Here is a 20,554-nt window from a genome sequence, read left to right on the forward strand (position 1 = left end):
CTAGACCTTTATTTTCCCTGTCTAAAGGTCCTTGAAATGGAGAGACATCAGATCTGAAAACAACTGAAAGAAGTATGCATCTCTGCCTGGATCCACGCCCCCCACATGAAGCGAGCTCCTGAACTACCCAAACTACAGTATCCGAGGCTTTTGACAAAGCTACCAGTCAAAAGGCTTGGGTTTAGAGGACTAATCATAGACAGACTTTTACTGAGGTTATGTAATGAGACTCTAAAGGGCCCTAAGACTCCTGACACTTGGTACTTGGTTCCTGGTTTAGATAGATGATGGGTTTGTAGTACAGGTTTGATGCCTTGCATGTCAATGTTAATTTTTGACGTTACCAAAGATTACTATGTGCTTGCACAACTGGTATGAGTTTGACAGGCACCCATCTCGCTTTCGACGAGAACCTATTTCTCTGACACTAGCAGTAATCCTGGGCCTTAGAGAAGCTGCCGGTGTTGGGACAGGTACCGCTGCCCTAATGCAGGCCCTTCAGTACTTCAATGTATTAAGATTTGAGGGCTTTAAAACAATCTGTTTCCAAACTCGAAGAGTCATTGACTTCCCTCTCAGAAATGGTCTTACAGGATAGAAGGAAATTAGATTTGTTATTCTTAAAGGATGGAGGATTATGCGAATAGATCTCCCTGGATGACTACTTTGATATCCTCCCTTATGGGACCACTCCTAACTTTGCTTCTGCTACTAATATTGCCTTTATTAGAAAAAGAACAGGTGCTGTTCAGGTTTTGATGTTGCACCTCCAACACAATGTTTTTTTTTAGGGTCAAGAGGATACTGAAATCTAGTTCTATGGTTAGAACTAGGCACTAAAAAAAAAAAAAAATTGGGGAATGAAGGACCCCAATTCGCTTTAACCACAGTCATACCGTTCTTGCAAAGGATGAGCAAATAACAAACTTAGCTCAGGACCTCCTGGAATGCTGAACAAATAACAAGCTCCATAAAAGGCCTCCGCTGAGCAAAGATACCTACCTGAGGTTAGAGCAAGGACAGCCTTATCTGGCTGCAAAACAGGGAATTTCTGAATTGGTCATAGGAACAAAGAAAGAGAAGATTGCGAGGCCTGAGTCACGTAGAAAGCGAGGCTCGTCACGAGTTAGGGGCTGTGCGATCAGACATCTAGTCGCCAGCCAAGCTAGGAAGGCAGGAAGAGATAAGAAAAACAGGTAGGACAACCCCCTCCTTGGTATCCAGGTGGGTCTGGACAACCCCCTCCTTGGTATTTAGGTAAAAGGTCAAGAATGTGCCACTCAGCTTAGCCTTATTTGAACTGACCAATGAAATGAATCCCCGTAACCACGCTTTTTTGCTTCTGTACCCGTGCTTCTGCTCTCCTATAAAAATCCCTCACCCCCAACCTGGGGGCGCGCAAATCCTCTGAGAGACTTTGCCGCCCACAGGTGCCTGTGTATCTCCAATAAACCTCTTGCAGTTTGCATCCGGCTGCGTGCTTTCGACTGATCTTTGGACATGGGGGTCTCTCCCGAGGGAAGACGCCCAGCGGGGAGTCTTTCACCAGGATATGTGCTCAGCTGGGATTAACTTGGAACCAAGCAGGGCTTTGTTGTGTCTAAGATGTGTTTAAATGCTGCAAGGGTGAAGGGCAGTCCTACTTAATCCAAATACTAAAAGTGAAATTGAAAAATGAGGACCGAGGCTATCGCTTGGTTGGGTAAAAGTGCTAGTTGCTCCAGCATAAGGAACTGAATTCGATCTCCAGTGGCCATGGAAAAAAGCCCAGAGTGGTAGTGTGCTCTTTTAACCCAAGCGCTGGAAAGGTGGGGACAGGCAGGTCCCTATGGGTTGCAGCGAGGGTCAGTGAGAGAACCTTTCCAAAGACACAAAGTGAACGACAGGCGAGGTGGGCCTCTAGCAGTCAGCTACACATGTACGTTTGTACAGGCTCACCCCCTGCCAACTAAAAATCAGCAGGAGCTCGAAGATCACTGTAGTCCACAAAGGGCTGGTAAGAATTGCAGCTCCGGCAGGTTCAAGGACAAGGTCAACAGGCTGGTGGTGGCTGCGAGCCCAGGTCAGGAATCTATATTCTTTGCATGGTGTCCTCCAGAGTTATGCTTGTCGGGCTGTGCGTTTTGGTTACTGGTTGTTTCTTTTTGAAGCCCTTTTCCTGTTGGCTAGAGACTTTCTCAGCCTCCTTCACACATGCTTCAAGGTCACAGCCTAGACCAAAATGTTTACAGAGACCGCGAGGCACTTATAAAGAGGACTCTGCCAGCTCCTGCACTCCCAGTGCCTGGCCCCAAACAAACTCAGCAAATCTAGGAAGGGATAAAGTGATCTCTGGAACCAGGAATTTCTAGGCTTGAATGCCAATGGGAGAGCAGATGCATTCTGCCCTATTTCCCCAGCAGCTGACACTACCGGGGCCGCGGCTGCTGCTGCTGCCACCTCCTGGGAGAAGACAGACCTGAACTTCACACCTGAAGCCCACGTCTAGGTTCACTAGAGACTTAGCCAAAGGCCCTGCTGGGCAAAGGGCTGAAAAACCTTTGACTTAAGAAACAACCCCAAACTAACTACCCACTTTACTCAACAACAACAAGAAAATCACATCTGTCTTTTTTGCATTTCTTTTGTTCTTTTTTGACAGCATTTGGCTTAAAGACATGATTTAAGGGCTAGGGAGTGCAGCTGTGGTGAAAGGGCCTAGTATGCCCCATCCCAGCACTAGAAAAAAAAATAAAGACTTCATAACTGTTAGGTTTTTTTGTTTCTTTCTTTCTTGTGGTGGGGGGTGGGGTGGTTCGAGACAGGGTTCTGTATAACAGCTCTGGCTGTTCTGGAACTCACACTGTAGACCAGGCTGGCCTTGAACACCTGCCCCTGCCTCCAGAGTGCTGGGATCACAGGCATGAGCCACCGCAGCCTGGCATCATAATTGTTAGTCTTAGGAATATAGCAGAGATTCCTCCTCTTAGTTCTGTGAATCCCGAATCCTTGAGCGATGGTGAGGATGCAAACACATGGGATTTTTTTTTTTTTTACAATAGAGAGGGCACACAGGAGCTTGGTGCCTTGTTTTTGTTTTTTCAAGACAGGGCTTCTCTGTAGCTTTGGAGCCTGTCCTGGAACTAACTCTTATAGATCAGGCTGGCCTCGAACTCACAGAGATCTGTCTGCTTCTGCCTCCCGAGTGCTGGGATTAAAGGCGTGCGCCACCATCGCCCGGCTGGGTTTGGTGATTCTTGATATCCAAGTATCTCAGTACTTGCTGGGCTGTTGTGAGGGCTGAGATAGTAAAGGAAACTCCTAGTATTCAAGAAATGTTCAGTGAGGTGAGTTCATGGCTCCAATCTCCCTGGGGACTTTCTTTAATATCTTAGTTTCTTTTACTGTTGCTGTGATAAAAAACAAACAAACAAACAAACCCAACCAACTAAACAACAACAACAACACACAAAACCATAACAAAAGCAACACAAGGGAAAAGGGGTTTATTTCAGCTCATACCAAAAGGGTACAGCCCATCCCTGGCAGAGGAATTGAGGCAGCTGGAAACACTAGACCCAGAGTCAGAAAGCAAAAGACGATGAATGTTGGCTCTCAGTTCACTTTATATACTTTATTCACTTCAGAATCCCTACCTGGGGAATGGTCTTACTTATAGTTGAAAAGGGTTTTCTGCAGTCAGAGAGATAACTCATAAAAACACTTGTCGCTCTTGCAGAGAACACAGGTTCAGTTCCCAGAATCCATACAGTCGCTCGTAATCATCTGTAATTCCTGTTCCTAAGGACCTGACTCCCTTATCCTCACAGCCTCATAACCATCTTATAAAGCAAAGTGCATGCATCTCAACATAAAAAAAAGCTCAGTGGTTTTCAACCTTCCTAAAGCGTCAACCCTTTAATATAGTTTCTCATGTTGTAGTGACCCCCCCAACCATAGTTATTTTCATTGCTACTTCATAAATGTAATTTTGCTACTGTTATGAATTATGATGTAGATATCTGATAAGCAGGATATCTGCTAGGTGACCCTATGAAAGAGTTGTTTGATCCCCCTCACAGGTTGAGGACTGCTGCCATAGCCAGGAACAGTTACAAGTCTCTTAACTGAGTTCCTATAAAATAAAAAACAAGTTACATACTTGCAACGGAAAATGGCACAGAGTAAACATTTCCATTCCAAAAAGGACAAATAGGGGTATAGGAATGATTGGATCAAAGTGAGACCAAAATCCAGGAGGGCAAACACCAAATCCCACATCTTTGTGTGTAGCATCAGAGGCTTGTAATATAATCATCTGGGCTCCAAATGGCCTGGATGGCCCCGCTCCAGCTCTGCTGTCTGTAGCGCACATAGCCTCTCTCCTAGGCTGGCTCCACTCGTGCTGTCAGTGCTCCTTGGCAAACGCCCCATGGTTCTCGCATCGCTAATGCCCCCTGGTCACCCCAGCAGGCTGGGTGCCACCTTTACAGCTTCACGCACTGGCCTTTCATGGTCTCCTTGTAGGGACTGTGACTCTGCCGCACATTTCCTGGCCCCAGTGGCTCCTTGATGCCACAGGTCAGGGCTCCATGACTGCTTCTAAGTTTTCCTTTTTAATGACTTCAAAACCGGTGCCATGTGGAGGATGCTGCCAAATTCTGCTGCCAGCTCGTGATGCAGCCTGGCCCCCTTGTACCACAGCCATAGCAGTATTCATGTGCTTTCTGGGCTGGCCTTGATGAAACACGTCCTTAGGTGCTTGTGTTTGAGCAGAGAACACTTCTGTCTAGGCTCTCCTTGCAAACAAATTTAGAACTCATGATACGGAGCCACTGATGGGTGGGATCTCGCTCTCGGGGTGCCTTTCCAACCCCCCAGTGCAGCGCAGGAGGTTTCTCTCTAGTGGTGCTGTTCTACTTAATAATTACAGTTTCCTTATCACTAGCCTGAATGCTCTCCGAACTTAAAGTTTCCTCTGCTAAACAATTAGTCTATTAGCTTTAAATTCAACTTCATTCACGTTCTCAGGATAAAGACAAAACAAAGCTAGAGTCTTAGCCAAAATATCACACAAATGGTCCTTAGCTCAGTTCTTGGTAGAATCTTTGTTTCCCTCTGATAACTCATGAGTTGGGTCTCCACTTTCAGTATTTTTCTTATTCTCTTGTATTTCAAAGCCCCTCTCAGAACAACCATTAAGCTCTGTTTCTAGCCTTCCAGGGCTTTTCTAGTCCCAAGTGCCAAACTCTTCGACATTCCTCCTGTCAATCAATTTCAAAGGCTTAAGAGCCATGTGGTCAGGTTCATCATAGCAATTACCCCATTCCTGATACCAATTTTCTACCTTAGTTTCTTTTCCTGATGCTATGATAAAGTAGCACACTGACAAAAGCAACTCGGGAGAAAGGGTGTATTTTATCTCATAGATCACAGTATTTTATCTCACAGATCACAGGTACAAAATTGAGGTAGCTGGTCACATGGCATCCACAGTTAAGAACCAGGAATGTGAGCACTCCGCCTGCTTTATTCATTTTGTACAGTTTAGAATCCCCCTCCTAGGAAACAGTCTTCCCATAACAATCAACCTAATCAAAATAATTTCTCACAGACATTCCCAGAAGCTAACCTTAATCTAGATGATAGCTCACGGAGGTTTGTCTCCTCGGTGATGCCGGATCCTGCCAAGTGGGGACTGACAACCTTATGCCTTTAGTTCTATCCAGTTTTGAGTTTTGTGGAAACATAATTGTATATTGTCAAGAAGAAATTCAGAAGGAACCAAGAGACATGTTTCTCTTTTTTTTCTCTCGTTCCCTTTCTCTCTCTCTCTCTCTCTCTCTCTCTCTCTCTCTCTCTTTCTTTCTTTTTCCAAGACAGGGTTTCTCTGTAGCTTTGGAGCCTGTCCTGGAACTAGCTCTTGTAGACCAGGCTGGTCTTGAACTCACAGAGATCCACCTGCCTCTGATTCCCGAGTGCTGGGATTAAAGGCATGTGCCACCACCACCAGACTGAGACATGTTTCTTGAGTATCTAGCATATGCCTATCATAGAGAATTTGAAGAACAGTAACATATATATATTATATATATATAATATATATAATGTATATATGACACACATTTCTCATGAAATGCAGAAGAAAAATCAGGGGTTGGTGATGGGGAAGCTCAGCTAATCACATCTGGCTAGGGTGTGGTCACCTGGAGCCCAGGTAGATGATGGAGGAACGTCATCTGTCTATGTGTTACTTTCATTGGTTAATAAAGAAATTGCCTTGGTCCTTTGATAGGACAGAAAATTAGGTAGGCAGAGTAAACAGAACAGAATGCTGGGAGGAAGAAGGCAGTGAGGCAGTTGCCATGACTCTCCTCTCCAAGACAGATGCAGGTTAGGATCTTTCCCGGTAAGCCACCACCTTTTGGTGCTACACAGATTACTAAATATGGGTTAAAGCAAGATGTGAGAATTAGCCAATAAGAGGCTGAAGGTAATAGGCCATGCAGTGTTTAAATGAATACAGTTTCCGTGTAATTATTTCGGGTAAAGCTAGCAGGGCCGGCGGTGGGCCACTCTTACTACAGAGTGGCGCCCAACATGGTAACTAAATCCACTTGAAAATCTGAGAGACCTTTTAAAAAAAGGGGGGGGGGGGGAAGAAAGAGAGTTTAACACAGCTTTTTGCTGTTTGCTAGGACGTGTTGTAGAGAGATTTCCTGATTCAGCAACAGCAGCAGAAAAAAAGCTGCGTCATTTTAAAACGCAGCTTCCTGGGTCCTGCCGCTGGTACAAACTCCGGCTATGGAGCATTTCTGGGCCCGGATGTTTGTGTTCCCACTTGGGGTCGGGAACAAAGTAGCTGAGACCATGCCCATGACTTGGCTCTTCCTGCCTGAGTAAGCAGTGGGATCAGGTCTACTAGAAAGTGGTGGTTTTGAAATACCAGTTTCTGGGCTGTGCCGCCATCGCGATCTCTTTCTGGCTCCTGCAGGAGACAGAGCTTTTGAATGGAGCATTTGGTGTAAAGTGCTACGATTTGTTTGATGGCAACTAGACTCACTGTGTGCCTAAAAGGAGGTCATTGTGTGTTGCGGCTCAGAGGCACAAGTGCCTCTGCCATGCTAGCGGTGCAATGTGGAAGGCTCAGAGGCACGAGTACTCCGCCATGTTGGGCTGGGCGGGGCAAGCAGGCAGTACTTGTTTTTGACCTAGGAATGTCACAGCTTAGATTACTAAGTGCTTAGTGATTTAAAAATGCAAGCAAAAATGCTCATGGATAGTAAAATATTACAGATTCACAATAGGACAGATTCACACATAAAAGACCTCTTAATTGGTAACAGTGTTGAATGAGTGTACGTAGGCTTGGGAGAGAGAAGAAAAGAAATATAGAGAATAAAATTAATGCCTTTAAAAAAAAGAGTAAAGTCTTTAAAGAAAAAGAGTACAGATAGTTATAGATTAAAAAAAAAGATAAGCCACATAAAAATGGAAAATTCACAGAGTCTGGATTATGTACATTGTGTTTTCTTTAAAATTTTTGACTGTGAAAGAGCTAAGTACAGAGAGACATTTCATTGTATGGGCTTCTAGGCTAAACCACCATGTATATTATTATAAAGGTATAATGACTTTAGAATTTGGGTCTAAGAATATGATGTTTCGGAAAGGAGGTTCTTCTTTTATTTTCACGAAGATGAGACCCTGTGGATTGCTTCTATCCTTATATGGCATGATAGACCACGTCCTCCTGAAAGGTTGCTATGAACACCCTCAAGAAATTACTTTGCTCAACTGCCGACTGAGATGAATCTAGCACAGAGGTTATACCATAAAAGACCTGATTAACAACATCCCAATACAGCAGGAAGAAGTTTGGAGAGAAATAACTACGTCCATATTCCAGATATTGTTTATAAATGTTCTTTTACATTTAAAGGGGGATATGATGTAGATATAAATAATTTGCCTTGGTATGGATTTTAAGGTCAATTTTGTTATATGTATATATTTCTGATCTTGATTAAGGTATTGTGATTGTGTAGTCATGTTAGTTAGATTTTCTAGATGTGCATAGATATATTTCAGATAGGCATTCTTCATATCTTTCAAAGACTACAGAATATGGCATTTAATGTTTTAATAACTTAGGGCTTTTCATGACAATGAGACACGTCTGCTCCTGGCAGCACCAGCTACTTCAAGAGGAAGATGGGCATCGAAGAGGCTCCTTATGGAGTTTGATAGCCATTTGGGCAAGAAACTGCTCTTGCCTGAACTGATGCATAGACTGGACACAAAGAACCCGCAGAGAGAGGACTGCTGAACTTGCCTAAAGGTGAGATGGTCTTTCGGGGTTCCTGATTCATAAAAGAGTCTGTGAGACATTCTGCAGGACACAGAAGATAGTAACTGAACTGCCTTTAAAAGTTCCTGCTTCATGGAAGTGTCTGCTGGATACTATGGGCATGTAGGCTGAAGATGGATGCCCCAATGTCACCAAAATAACTTTGGGTGACTGTACAGGCAGTGAGATGTCTCTGTCATTTTTAGAGTTTTGGAAGTTGCTTATTTTTTGTTTGCTTAGGTAATATTATATCCTTTTGGAGTGTTTGATGGAGTTGAAGAATAGATAGTTATAGTTATAGTTTTCCTTAATTATGATAAAAGATAAAGTAGATATAAATATTGTAACTGTAATTCTTGCTTGATAACTGTTTGTTATATGTAATTTTACTTTGTTAAAGTGAAAGCCTTTCTTTTTTGTTTAAACAGAAAAAGGGGAAATGATGGGGGAGGGTCATCTGTCTATGTGTTACTTTCATTGGTTAATAAAGAAACTGCCTTGGTCCTTTGATAGGACAGAAAATTAGGTAGGCAGAGTAAACAGAACAGAATGCTGGGAGGAAGAAGGCAGTGAGGCAATTGCCATGACTCTCCTCTCCGAGACAGATGCAGGTTAGGATCTTTCCCGGTAAGCCACCACCTTTTGGTGCTACACAGATTACTAAATATGGGTTAAAACAAGATGTGAGTATTAGCCAATAAGAGGCTGAAACTAATGGGCCAGGCAGTGTTTAAAAGAATACAATTTGTGTGTTGTTATGTGCGCAAGCCGGGCGGGAATGCAGCCCGCTGCTCCTTTCTACAGGTAGATAAATGGGGGAGGGACAGGTGTGCACTCTCTGCACAGTGCTCGTCTGACCCATTTGGACTTCGGACCTCCTACTTCAGTAGCACGAGTTTCCCGTTTTTCAATTATTAAATTATATCTGTTGTTTTGAGCTGATCTGGTTATTTTAGCTTACCGATCGAATACGCATTCACTAACAGGTTGGGTTCTAGATGCACATCTGCACACAGCTCGATTGTATAAATGTCTTAGGTGTCACAGCAGCTAACATCTTCGGGATTAGTGTTCTCATATGTTGAATACCACTGTACAAGGACATTTTTTCATGTACATCAGAGCTTGCTTAGAAGACAGCAAATTGAATAATTTGTCATGTGTCACCTGTTCTAATCATCAAAATCTGTTAGATGAACTCTGAGCGTCTTTGGTGAGCTAAAGCAAGAACCTATGCACCTCTCTGTCAAGATTGTTTTCCTTAACTAATGAATTATTATGTTGTAGGATATTTGTACACTGTGTGGAGATGTGTCTCTGTGGTTGGTTTAATAAAGAGCTGAATGGCCAATAACTAGGTGGGACTTCTGGGGACACAGAGGACTCTGGGACAAAGAAAGATGGATTCACTAGCCAGAGACGGAGGTGCAAGATGGAAGAGAGGTAAGGCCACATGGCAAAATGTAGATTGATATAAATGGGGTAATTTAAATTATAAGAGCTAGTTGAGACAAGCCTAAGCTAAAGGCCAAGCTTTTATAATTAATAAGTCTCCATGCAGTTATTTGGGAGCTATCAGTACAGAGAAGGATTTGCTACACTTTGTCTTATTTTCATCGACCATGTAGAGCAATGAGTATATTCCAGTCTGTTTCAAGCATGTTTTAATCCTTTGCTATGGTTTGAATATTATAACCCATCTAACATTCATGTTGAAACATAACCCCCAATTAAGAGATGGGACTTTTAGGAGATCAGTAAGTATAGAGGGCTTTCCTTTCAAAAATGGGATCAGTAGCTGGGCGCTGGAGGCGCACGCCTTTAATCCCAGCACTCAGAAGGTAGAGACAGGTGTGTCTCTGTGAGTTTGAGGCCAGCCTGGCCTACTAGAGCTAGTTCTGGGACAGGCTCCAAAGCTAAAAGAAACCTTGTCTCAAAAAAAAAATGGGCTCTTATAAAAAGGTGAGAAGGAACTAATAGGCTCCTTGGTTTGCCTCTTTCACTGTGTGTCCTGCTATGACACATCTCCCCTGGAGGACATAAGCCATCTTAGGAGCAGAAAGACAGGCCCTCAGTAGACACTGAACCTGTTGGCCTTTTCGTCTTGAACTGCCAGCCTCTGGAACTATGAGCAATAAATTTCTTTCCTTTTTAAATTACCTTGTCTCAAGTATTTTGTCATGGCAGTGTATAACTTACCAAGCGTAACTGTGAAACCCCATCCTGGACTATAAGCAAAAGCCTTTTGCCCTCAACCAAATGGTATGTTCCTTTGCGGGAAAACAGGTTCAGCCCTGTTTGTTTTGCCTTGCCTCTCTTGTGACCTTTATTACTACTACTTGGAATATTTGGTATTTGAAAGTACTTCATAGTTTATTAATTATTCCCAATTATCAACTCATTTGGGAAGAATTGTGATATGATCAAACAGGATGGGCATTTGAACCAAAGAGGGTCTGCATGTTTCACTGAGCAGCTGGGTCTCCTGGAATAAGCATTGCATCAGTCAGTGATCCTGATCCATGCTTTGCCTGGACTCTTGTTTGTTTGTTTGTTTTTCATGTCAGGGTTTTTCTATATAACAGCTCTGGCTGCCCTGTAACTCAATTCATAGACCAAGTTGGCCTGGAACTCACAGAGATTGACCTGCCTCTGCCTCCTGAGTGCTAGGATTAAAGATGTGTGCCACTACTGCCTGGTTCAAGCCAGCCTTTTATAGTGGTTGGCTCTTCCTCATTATATAGACATTAGCTTAAATATTATCTTCTTAGGGAATCTGACCAATTGAATAATTTCTCTGGATTAGTCTCTTTTAAGCATTTAGCAGATACTAAAAATTATCTAGATGTTTGGTCATGTTGGCCAAACAGACAATGCTGGCTTCATGAAGTCAGACCTTGTCTGGCTCCTCTGCTCACCTTGTGGGGTATCATAGCTTCCCCCAATAAGTCCTTCTTGCAGTGAGAGAGAAAGAGAGAGTGGCTGGCAAAGTCCCAATACCATAATCAGCTGCCCCCAGGAAGAAGCATTTGAGAACATACTGCAGAGGCCTCTGGGGAATAAGAAGACTGGGTCACTAACACTGTGTGTTACCATAGCACTGTTGACCTCAGAAAACCGATGATCCTCATGCTCCATGGTGGTGTAATAGGTCCCATCTGTGAAGTACAATGGTACAGGCCTTCCATGTGCATCTCTGCAAACAACCCCCACACCTAAACTCATGCCTCAGAGGCATAAGGAGGTAAAGATGAACCCCTAGAAGTCTAGCTGTTAGGGATCCTCTGCAGAGTCTGCAATTTCTGGCGTCTCCAATTTTCACATTTCTACAAGTTTTGTGTCAATACATCTGTCTGTATTTCTATTAGCATAGGGCTACTTTAAATTTCCCATCATTTGTGAAATCTGTGATCCTCTGGTTCTTTATACTGTGCTTGGCAACCATAGCTAAGGGACACATATGTGCAGTGTTTTGACACTCTTTCCTTTGCAGTCCATTTGCCTCTGATTGAAACTCTCTGTGAGCACTGTTTATTCATTCTTCAGTAACACTTACTGAGCATCTACTATTTATTAGACTACAGTACATGGAGACTACAATCCATAGCTACGACACCTATGGCTCCTACCACAGTGGGAGTTATCTTCAACAGGACAGAGAAACACAAAAGAAACAGAAACATATTGTGATGATTGGTAAGCTAAGTTGGGGGAACTCAGGATGTTAAGGGAAATGTAGAAAATGTCAAGTAATCTTAAAATAGGTGATGAAGAAAGATTTTCTGAGATCAAATGATCTGGAGAGCAAGCAGAGTCAGCCAGATGAAATATGGGATGGGGAGACCAGGAATAGACTGCGTCTTTGAGATAGAGAGGATGCGTGCCATGTAAGCAGCAATTTGGAATGCTTGACTAGTATGACCGTAATAGAGTGCAGAGGAGGAAGTGTGTGGGGGGGAGCAGAGAAAGGAGAGCACCTGAGCACATGCTGGAGGGATAATGAAGGGCCCCTTGTTAAGCCATTTACAGCAGAAGAGGATACAAAGTCACAGAAGAGCTGGGCATGGCAATCTCAGTCCTCAAGAGAAGCAGAGGCAAGAGGTCCTCTGTAGATTCGAACCCAGTCAGGTTGAGGTAGTAAGATTCTGCTGTGAAAACAACAATGGCAACAACTTCCACTTCATGCCTTCCCCCCGCCCCTCCAAGTTACAGGAAAGTTTAACACTTAAGAAGATTGGTTTAAGGGCTGGAGAGATGGCTCAGAGGTTAAGAGCATTGCCTGTTCTTCCAAAGGTCCTGAGTTCAATTCCCAGCAACCACATGGTGGCTCACAACTATCTGTAATGGGGTCTGGTGCCCTCTTCTGGCCTGCAGGCATACATACAGACAGAATATTGTGTATGTAATAAATAAATAAATGTTAAAAAAAAAGAAGATTGGTTTAAAACTGCCTGGGGGTGGGGAGGGGGAAGGAAGCCCAAGGGGCCTCAAAGCTGTATGGAGAACAAGGGGCAGCTGAGTATGAGTAAAGCTGGAAGCTGGAGAGGTGGCCCTCCATAGGGAAGAGCACACCAATTGGCAGTCCAGTGCGAGATGGTCAGCCCTGAGGACATACATACAGGTAACGTTATCTGGACTCAACAGATTATAGTTAGGAATAAACATTTATATACAAGTACATATATGCATGTAATAAGAATTAATGAAAAAAGAGGCCATGGATTTGAAGGCAAGCAATTGGTTCTATGGGAAGCTTGAAGGGAGGAAAGAGAAGGGAGAAATGTAATTACATTACAATCTCAATAAAAAAAAGAATTGGTTTAGACCTGCTTTTTCACAAAGTTTGATCAGGAACTATATAATTCTATGCCTGGAAAAATAAGAAAGGACTTATTAAGATTGAGGTAAGGAAAGGCATTAGCAAATTGTGGGTCCTCGAAATAACTGGAGTGAATCCCTATCTATCTCCCCTTTAGAGACAACCTTTCCCACCATGATAATCTCTTTGTACCTGATTCCCTCGATCCCAGGCAGTTCTCTAGCTGAATACCTCCGGGACTGTATACTTTCCCAACAAAGTCTCACCCTTAAAGCACAGGAATCTTAAAGACTGATTACACTTGGGGCCTAGCTGACATTTCTAACGGTATCCTAGTAAAGACCACTGCAAAAATTGTAAGCAGTGCAGCTCAGAGGGAAAGGGATCCTGGCAGTCGAGAACCAAGGAATACTAAGTGTTACAGTTCAGATGGAAGAGTATTCTGGCAGTTGGGAGCCAGGGAATACTGAGTGTTACAGCTCAGATGGAAAAGTATTCTGGTAATCGGGAGCCAAGGAATACCACAGGTCACAATAAACACAACAGTCCTGCTCTGGGGAAAGGTTTCCCCAATGTAACAGCTCTGCTTGGGCAGGAGAGGGCTTCCCCAGTGACGCTGTTACAGTTCGGCTCAGGTGCCCCCCCCCCCCCCGACTGTAACAACTCTGCTAGGCTAGGGGAAGGTGCGAAAGGTCTTCACCCAAACCTCATTCAAGAGCTTAATTGGGAGGAAAGAATCCAGGAGAATGGCTGCATCTGCCAGGGTGGAAAAAGGGCAGCAGCAAACTGAACAGGTGCAGGGCTTATATAGTGCTTCTTAGGGACAGGGGTTTTCCAGGGAGAAGATCTCAGAATGGGAATTGGTCAGACTTCAGTCCCTTGAGCTCAGATTGATTAGATCTCTGCTCAGGGATTTGTTGGTTTTCTGCTCAGTGATTGGTTCATTTCCCCGCACAGGGATTGGCTGATTTCATCTTAGTTGTTCAGAGGCAGATTTGGCTCTGGTTTCAGGGTCAAAGTATATTTCTTACACGGGCCTTTTTTAACCTTCTGGCTCTAATTTCAGGGTCAGGGTATATTTCTTTCACTGGCTCTGATTCTAGGGTCCAAGTGTGTTTCTTCGGCTCTGGTTTCAGAGTCAGGATGCATTTCTTTGGTTCTGGGTTCGGGGCTAAAGTATTTCTTTCACTGGCTTGGGTCTCAGAGCCAGGGTGGGTTTCTTTCACTGACTCTGGTTTCAGGGCCAGGGTGGGTTTCTTTAACTGGCCCTTTTGCCCTACAAAAATTTCTTCAGTGGAAATGAATCCAACAAAGAACTGGAGAGGGCTGATGGGCAGGTTAACGATCATAAAGAGAGTATTGGTTCACTTGATCATTTATTGAGAAAGTCTTTGCTTAAGCTTTTTCACTCTCAGCTTGACATATGACACCATCCAAACTTTCAGAAGTCCAACCTCTTACTTTTTTGGTAATGTCAATGGCTAAGCAAGGAAATATAAATATTTATACCCTGACAAACAGCTACTACATGGGTGTAGTGATATTTTGTTTGTAATCTTACAAATAAAGCTTATCTGAAGATCAGAGTGCAGACCTAAGTCACTAGTTAGCCATAGAGGGCAGACACATCTTTAATCCCAGCACCTGGGAGACAGAGGCAGATGGATCTCTGTGAGTTCAAGGTCTATCCTGGGCTGCATAAAATTGATCCAGCCTAAAAGAGAAAGAGTGGGGTGGTGGTGGTTCATACCTTTAATCCCAGTACTTGGGGGGGGTCACATGCCTTTAATCCCAGCACTAGAGAAGTGGAGACAGGAGTGATATGGCTGGGCAGAGAGAGGAATATAAGGTGGGAGGAGACAGGAGCTCAGAGCAATCTGAGGATTCATAGAGATGGATGCAGTCTGAGGGTTAGTAGAGACAGGATCACCAATTCGGTCTGAGCATTGGTAGAGGTAAGAACTCTCTAGTAGCTGACTGCTCTGCTTCTCTGATCTCCAGCATTAACCCTGGTATCTGACTCTGGGTTTTTATTATTAATACTGATTAGAATTCGTGCTCCAGATGGGAGCATTATCTATCTTTGCCACATATTTAGACCAGGTGTTCCTTTTGTGATAAGAAGCTGGGATGATGCCTTTCTGGCTTTCTGAACAGTGTGTGTATTGGGGGGAAGCTGGGGCAATGGTGTACTCACTATTGCTTCTGAAGAGGACACGGTCTTTTCTCAAGCATTTCCCTCTTTCCAAATGTTTGGGCTAAATTTATGTTAAAATCAAAAGCAAGCAGACCTACCAACTGAGACAATTGATGATGCACAGCTTCCCAACTCTAAGAACATTCTCCCAGTATGTGGTTTAATGTCGTTTCTGAAAAACAAAAACAAAAACAAAAACGACGTCACAATAATGTTATTAGTAGGAGAGGGCTCACAAGAAATGTTTACAATGTAGACTGTAAGCAAAACACACTAGCTTTTCCTTTTCTTCTCTCCACCTGACCCTGGAACACGGTGACAAGGACTTTTTTTTTTTTTTAACCTCAGGACAAGTCCAGAGACAAAGACCATACATTATTATTGCACTTCAATTCTCTTCACCACTGTTTCCTTAAAGGATTTATAATCAGGCTAGGGCAGTGGTTTCCAAAGTCGGAAAGGTATTCTCTTTCCAAAGCGGATCTCATTTTCCCTGCCTGTTCTATAACTAAGAATTTTTTTTCCCCCAAAAATGTTTTTGTCTTTGTCTTTACCTGCGGCTTGTAAGAAAAGTCCTCATTGCCACTCTTCTTCCAGCCTCGCGGGAAAGCTTTCTTGGGAGAGTCAGCTAGGAAAGGACAGCGTGGGAAACCGGAGGAAGCGGCCGCGGACCAGCCAGTCCCCGCCCAGCGCGTTTGGGTTCGCGGTGCGGCCCCTTTAAGAGCAGGCCACGTCCCCGCCCTCCTCCTGGCGGGGCCGGCGGTCGGTGGCGGCCGCTACGGTGCTGACAAGATGGCGGCTGGCGGGGCTGTTGCTGCGGCGCCCGAGTGCCGGCTTCTGCCCTACGCGCTGCACAAGTGGAGCTCCTTCTCCTCCACCTACCTTCCCGAGTAAGTGCAGGGCTCCGCGCTCGAGCTGTCGGCGCTGCTTGGCGGGAGCGCGGTCGGGCCGAGCGTGCGGTGGAGGGCAGCGGAGCCGAGAGGCCCAGGCGGGGCCTGTGAGGGGGACGCGCGGCCTCCGGAGCGGAGCGTCTCGGCGCGGCGGCCGAGAGCTCCGGCCTGGCGGGCCGAGGCCGGGGTGAGGGCCCGGGGAGCGAGCTGGGGGCGGTGGCGAGGGAGTTGAGGTGGAACGGGGCTCGGGGTCCAGCGGGCGGGCGTGCGAGCCGCCCCCACCGTCAGAGGTGGCCGGGCGTCGGGGGCCGGGCCCTTCCAGGGCGCATCGGCCGTGCAGCCGCGGAGTTCCGGAGCCCGCATTAAAAGTGCTTAGCTCTGCCCGAGCGGTGGGAGAAGTTACGGAGTCCATCTGCATCCTGGCAGGAACTTGGGAGGGCTGGCAGAGGGGTGTCTTTGCTGTGGGGGCTGGAAGTTCTGGGGAAGCTAGCGAAGGAGGGCAGGTCTGGGGGCGTGCTGCTCGCCTTAGGGAACTAGCAGCTCAGCAGAAAGGGCTTCACGAGCAAAACAGGGAACTGATGTATTTTTCTGTTGCTATACAAATAAAATGACTGCATCTCGGGAGTGCACTGAACAATTCCCCCCCCCCTTATATTTTTTACAAGCCCTCACATTTGCCCAGATGTAGCGTCTCAGGCAGAACTCTCAAAGCGAAGCTGCCTGTAGAAGAATCTTCCTAGACTGCCAACCTGCCCTCCTCCTCACCAGGTCAAGGGTTGCCAATGAGACATTGTAGCCCTGGCCCAGCGCAGGCTGCTGACCTGTGGTCTCATCTGGCCGGTTGTGGCCTGGTGGTGGCTGCTACATGGCCACATCCCCGATTGATGTTGGAACCCAGCTTTTAATTTGAGGGTGAGCTGGATCAACACTAACCTTCAGTTGAAGTTGCCATGTGGCTGTAGGTACCAGAACCTCTGTTTTTGTTTGCTTTTGTTTTGGCTAAGTCTTCTTTGACTCCGAAGCTACTTCACATTTTTTTCTGTGTCTAGGTTAGAGAGTTGGTGGCGTTCCACTACCTCGAATGGCGTTTTTCTTTTTCTGATCTTGAGGGAGAGACTATACAGATTAGGTTGTCTGCCCTTCCTTTAAAGTTCTGGTGTAGGCACGAGACTTGGAAATCCCAAATCCCATTTGAGTTATCTGTTTTTTGTATGGGCACCTTAAGGAAGAAAGCATTTCTTTAGAGTTGATCTGGTGGGATAGTGACTTTAATCAGACGTTGATTTGGAGTAGTCGGAACCAGCTGTTGCAGTTAAAATGTAACTGGGAGAAATCCATCGCTATAGGTTTCTTAAGGCCGTTAGAAAAATAGTATGCAATACATATATAACTTGTACTCTCATTTAGTGTATCTTGTTTAATCTCAGTGACATTTTAAAAATGTAGTATAGTTTTTTTTATTTTAAAGCACTGTAGAGTTTAGTAATCTGAAAACTTTTCTTTGAAGGAGAGTGGTTGACTGTTAGGTGGCTTGAGATTGAGAATTTTGTCAGGCTAGTTGGTGTGTGCCTACTTTAATTGCAAAATTCTTGGTTCTGAATTTATGTTAGTAAGCATGGCTGTTATAACTTTGAATGATAGGAAGTTTAAGAAAGGGATTGACTTTTTTTGAGATGGGGTCTAAATGACCTCCAATGGGATGAGACAATAAAAGGTATTATGTAATGTCTTAAGCAGGTGTGAATTTTTTTTTAAGTGTAGCCAACCATTTGTTGAAATTGTTCACAAATAGCAAATATTTATTGACAGAAATCTAGGCATTTGGGGGGTGGTGAGGTCTTATGTCTTTCATATGCCAGTCTGTACTATGAATACTTCAAGTGTTTAAACTCATTTAATCCTTAACAGTTTTTTAAAGACTCTCAAAAAGCTGAACCTCCTCAAAAAGTGTAGGAGATGCTTGTAATACAAGCTTTTAGGAAGCAGAAGCAGGAGAATCAGAAGTTTGCCATCATCCTCAGTTACATAGTAACGTTAAAGTTAACCTGGGCTATCTATGTGAGACCTATGTTGTCCCTTTCTGTCCCCCAGATCTCCATTTTCAGATGTGGAGACAGACACGGAGAGGCCATTCACCTACGTGAGGCTAGAATCTGGTCCCACGGTCCATGACCCTAACCACTGTGCTTTTTTACTGTGTTTGTATGAGGAATCATAGACTGGGAAGAATTCTTCAAGTAAAGGCATTTGTATTTCAGTTAGTTGTTTAAAGACATGTAAAGGGCTAGAGAGATGACTCAGTGAGAGTGTTTTCTGTACAAGCTTGAGGACCCGAATTTAAATCATAGCATGGACAGATTAGTGTGGCGAGTCTGTCACCCTATTGCTCTTGGTGGGGTAGAGACTGGAAGGACCCTGAGGCCAAGTACCAACCTCCTTCTAGGTTCAGTGAGAGACTCTGGCTTTAAGGAACAAGGGGGAATGTGATAGAGTAGGGTACCATATGTCCTCCTGGCCTCTCTGGCACATACCCTCATCTGTTCGTGTATACCACATGTGCATAGGACTACCCCACCCCCCACACCATGAAGTCACGCAAGAATTCTAATCTCAGGTTTCTTCCTAGAAAACCATTTTTCCTTTAACTCTTAAGGTTGATTTGAACCTTAAAATGTTAAAACAAGTCTAGTTAAAGATAGCACTTTCTTTTTAAACTTTGAAACTAATATTGGCTTTTTATTTTCCGGTGTGTTTAATTTGCTTGTATTTTACCTGTTTCTAAAATTTATACCTAATTTGAGAACTAAGGGAAGTACACATAAGTGATCATTGGTAGAATTGAACATTCTACATGTAAAGACATTTTATAATGATCCTTATTAGATGTTTATTGTTGTAGGTTGTGATAATGTTGGCTATAGTTACTCACTGTCCCTGAGATGCTTTTTTCATCTAGTTTTGTTTAATCTTAAGCACAAACCTGCAACAAGTTTCCTGTGTTTTGCAGATGACGAAGCTGAGACAGTATGTAAGATACTTGCCCACACCATACAGCTTTCCAGAAGCTTGGCAAGCTCTTTTTTAAGCCCACTATTCACTGGCTCTACCAATAACAAGCAGTTATTTCTTCGGTTCTCTACCAAGCAGTTAGATGAGTTCCTAGACTTAATCTCCGCCCAAACACCAAGATGAATGTAATACATGTTTTACAGCTAGGGAACCTGAGATACAGAGGTTACCCTGCTCAGCTCTGAGGAGGAGGACTCTTGTCCTGGGCTCTCTGACTTCCCTAACAAGTTCCTTTAGCTGCTTCAGTACGTAATGTGATTGTTCTGTGCCTGCAGACAAAATTTACTCAAAAGTTAGAACAACGAGGGGTATTTTATATTGGTATTTATGGTTTTGCTATGAAAACTGAGTCTTTAAAGCTGACTTTACCTCTTTGATAATTCCATTGATGGGGAATAATTCTCAAATTTATTTTATTTGACTGAATTAAATAATTTTAATAGTAACATTTGGTTACAATAGGCAATTTTATTTCAGCTCAATTAATTAAAATTTTTCACATTTAAAAATAAGTAGGTGTTTTGTTCTCTGCAGAAATGGACAAAGTTTGTAGTTAGGATAGTTTTTAAATATCCACAGAAACAAATGTAAATTACCCTAATCCCCCAAGCAGAGATTCCTGCCCATTCTTCAGATACATGATTCCAGATCTGTCATGCCTCTTATCTTTTCAGCTTGGTATTTAATGTCCTTTTTTTTGCTCTTTAGTATACTTAAGTATACTTAAGTAAGTATTTCTAATTGAAAACCCATTAGCTCTGAAATCTGAAACTTTTGAGCATCTATGTTTTGGCTATTAGAGCATATGGATTTGGGGACAGTTTGAATTTTTAATTTCTGTATTAGAGATTCTTAGTCATCAAAGTCCAAAATTTAAAGAACTCCAAAATCAGAGAGATTCTGTTCCAGGCATTTTGAGTAAGGGATGCTCATTTTATATAATAGACATTTTCTTATGAGATTGAATATTCTTTTTTTTCACTTGCATGGATACATTTATATTCTAGACAATGATTTTTATTTAATTGGTTTCCTATTATTGGGGCATTTAATCTTTTTTTTACTTTTATTTTTGCTTTTGCTATTCTTTGGTCACTATAAATAGTGAGATTCTTTGTCTGATAATTTTTTTTTTTTTTAGATAGAGCCTTCAGTCTTCCAACTTGCTTTCTAGCTGAGTTTGTTTCGTAGCCCAGTCAGCCTTGAACTTGCTGTGTAACTGTTTGTCTTTGAACCTCCTACCTTTTACT

At 43.6% G+C, this 20,554-nt stretch overlaps 2 protein-coding genes and 1 long non-coding RNA gene across 6 annotated transcripts in view; 2 read left to right on the forward strand and 1 right to left on the reverse strand.

The window, feature by feature from the left end:
- LOC146889447 (uncharacterized) overlaps positions 1–1,468 on the forward strand; it is a 175,483-nt gene extending 174,015 nt beyond the window's left edge. For 2 of the 4 annotated variants that reach the window (XR_015736709.1, XR_015736707.1), the window contains one exon: positions 5–1,468. The gene's annotated coding sequence lies outside the window, so the exon portion shown is untranslated. The remainder of the gene's footprint in view (positions 1–4) is intronic. The other 2 variants (XR_015736710.1, XR_015736708.1) reach the window with 1 other exon arrangement.
- LOC146889448 (uncharacterized) overlaps positions 1–16,091 on the reverse strand; it is a 34,889-nt gene extending 18,798 nt beyond the window's left edge. The window contains exons 1-2 of the long non-coding RNA XR_014999900.2: positions 15,900–16,091; positions 15,444–15,517 (exon numbers count right to left, since the gene is read on the reverse strand). This is a non-coding gene — a long non-coding RNA (uncharacterized LOC146889448). The remainder of the gene's footprint in view (positions 1–15,443; positions 15,518–15,899) is intronic.
- Mkln1 (muskelin 1) overlaps positions 16,087–20,554 on the forward strand; it is a 109,562-nt gene continuing 105,094 nt past the window's right edge. Inside the window, exon 1 of the mRNA XM_085683695.2 lies at positions 16,087–16,235. Coding sequence (XP_085539821.1) covers positions 16,138–16,235 — 98 coding nt within the window. The 5' untranslated portion in view covers positions 16,087–16,137. The remainder of the gene's footprint in view (positions 16,236–20,554) is intronic.

The sequence above is a fragment of the Myodes glareolus genome, chromosome 25, assembly GCF_982192425.1.
Source record: "Myodes glareolus chromosome 25, mMyoGla1.1, whole genome shotgun sequence".
Taxonomy (NCBI): domain Eukaryota; kingdom Metazoa; phylum Chordata; class Mammalia; order Rodentia; family Cricetidae; genus Myodes; species Myodes glareolus.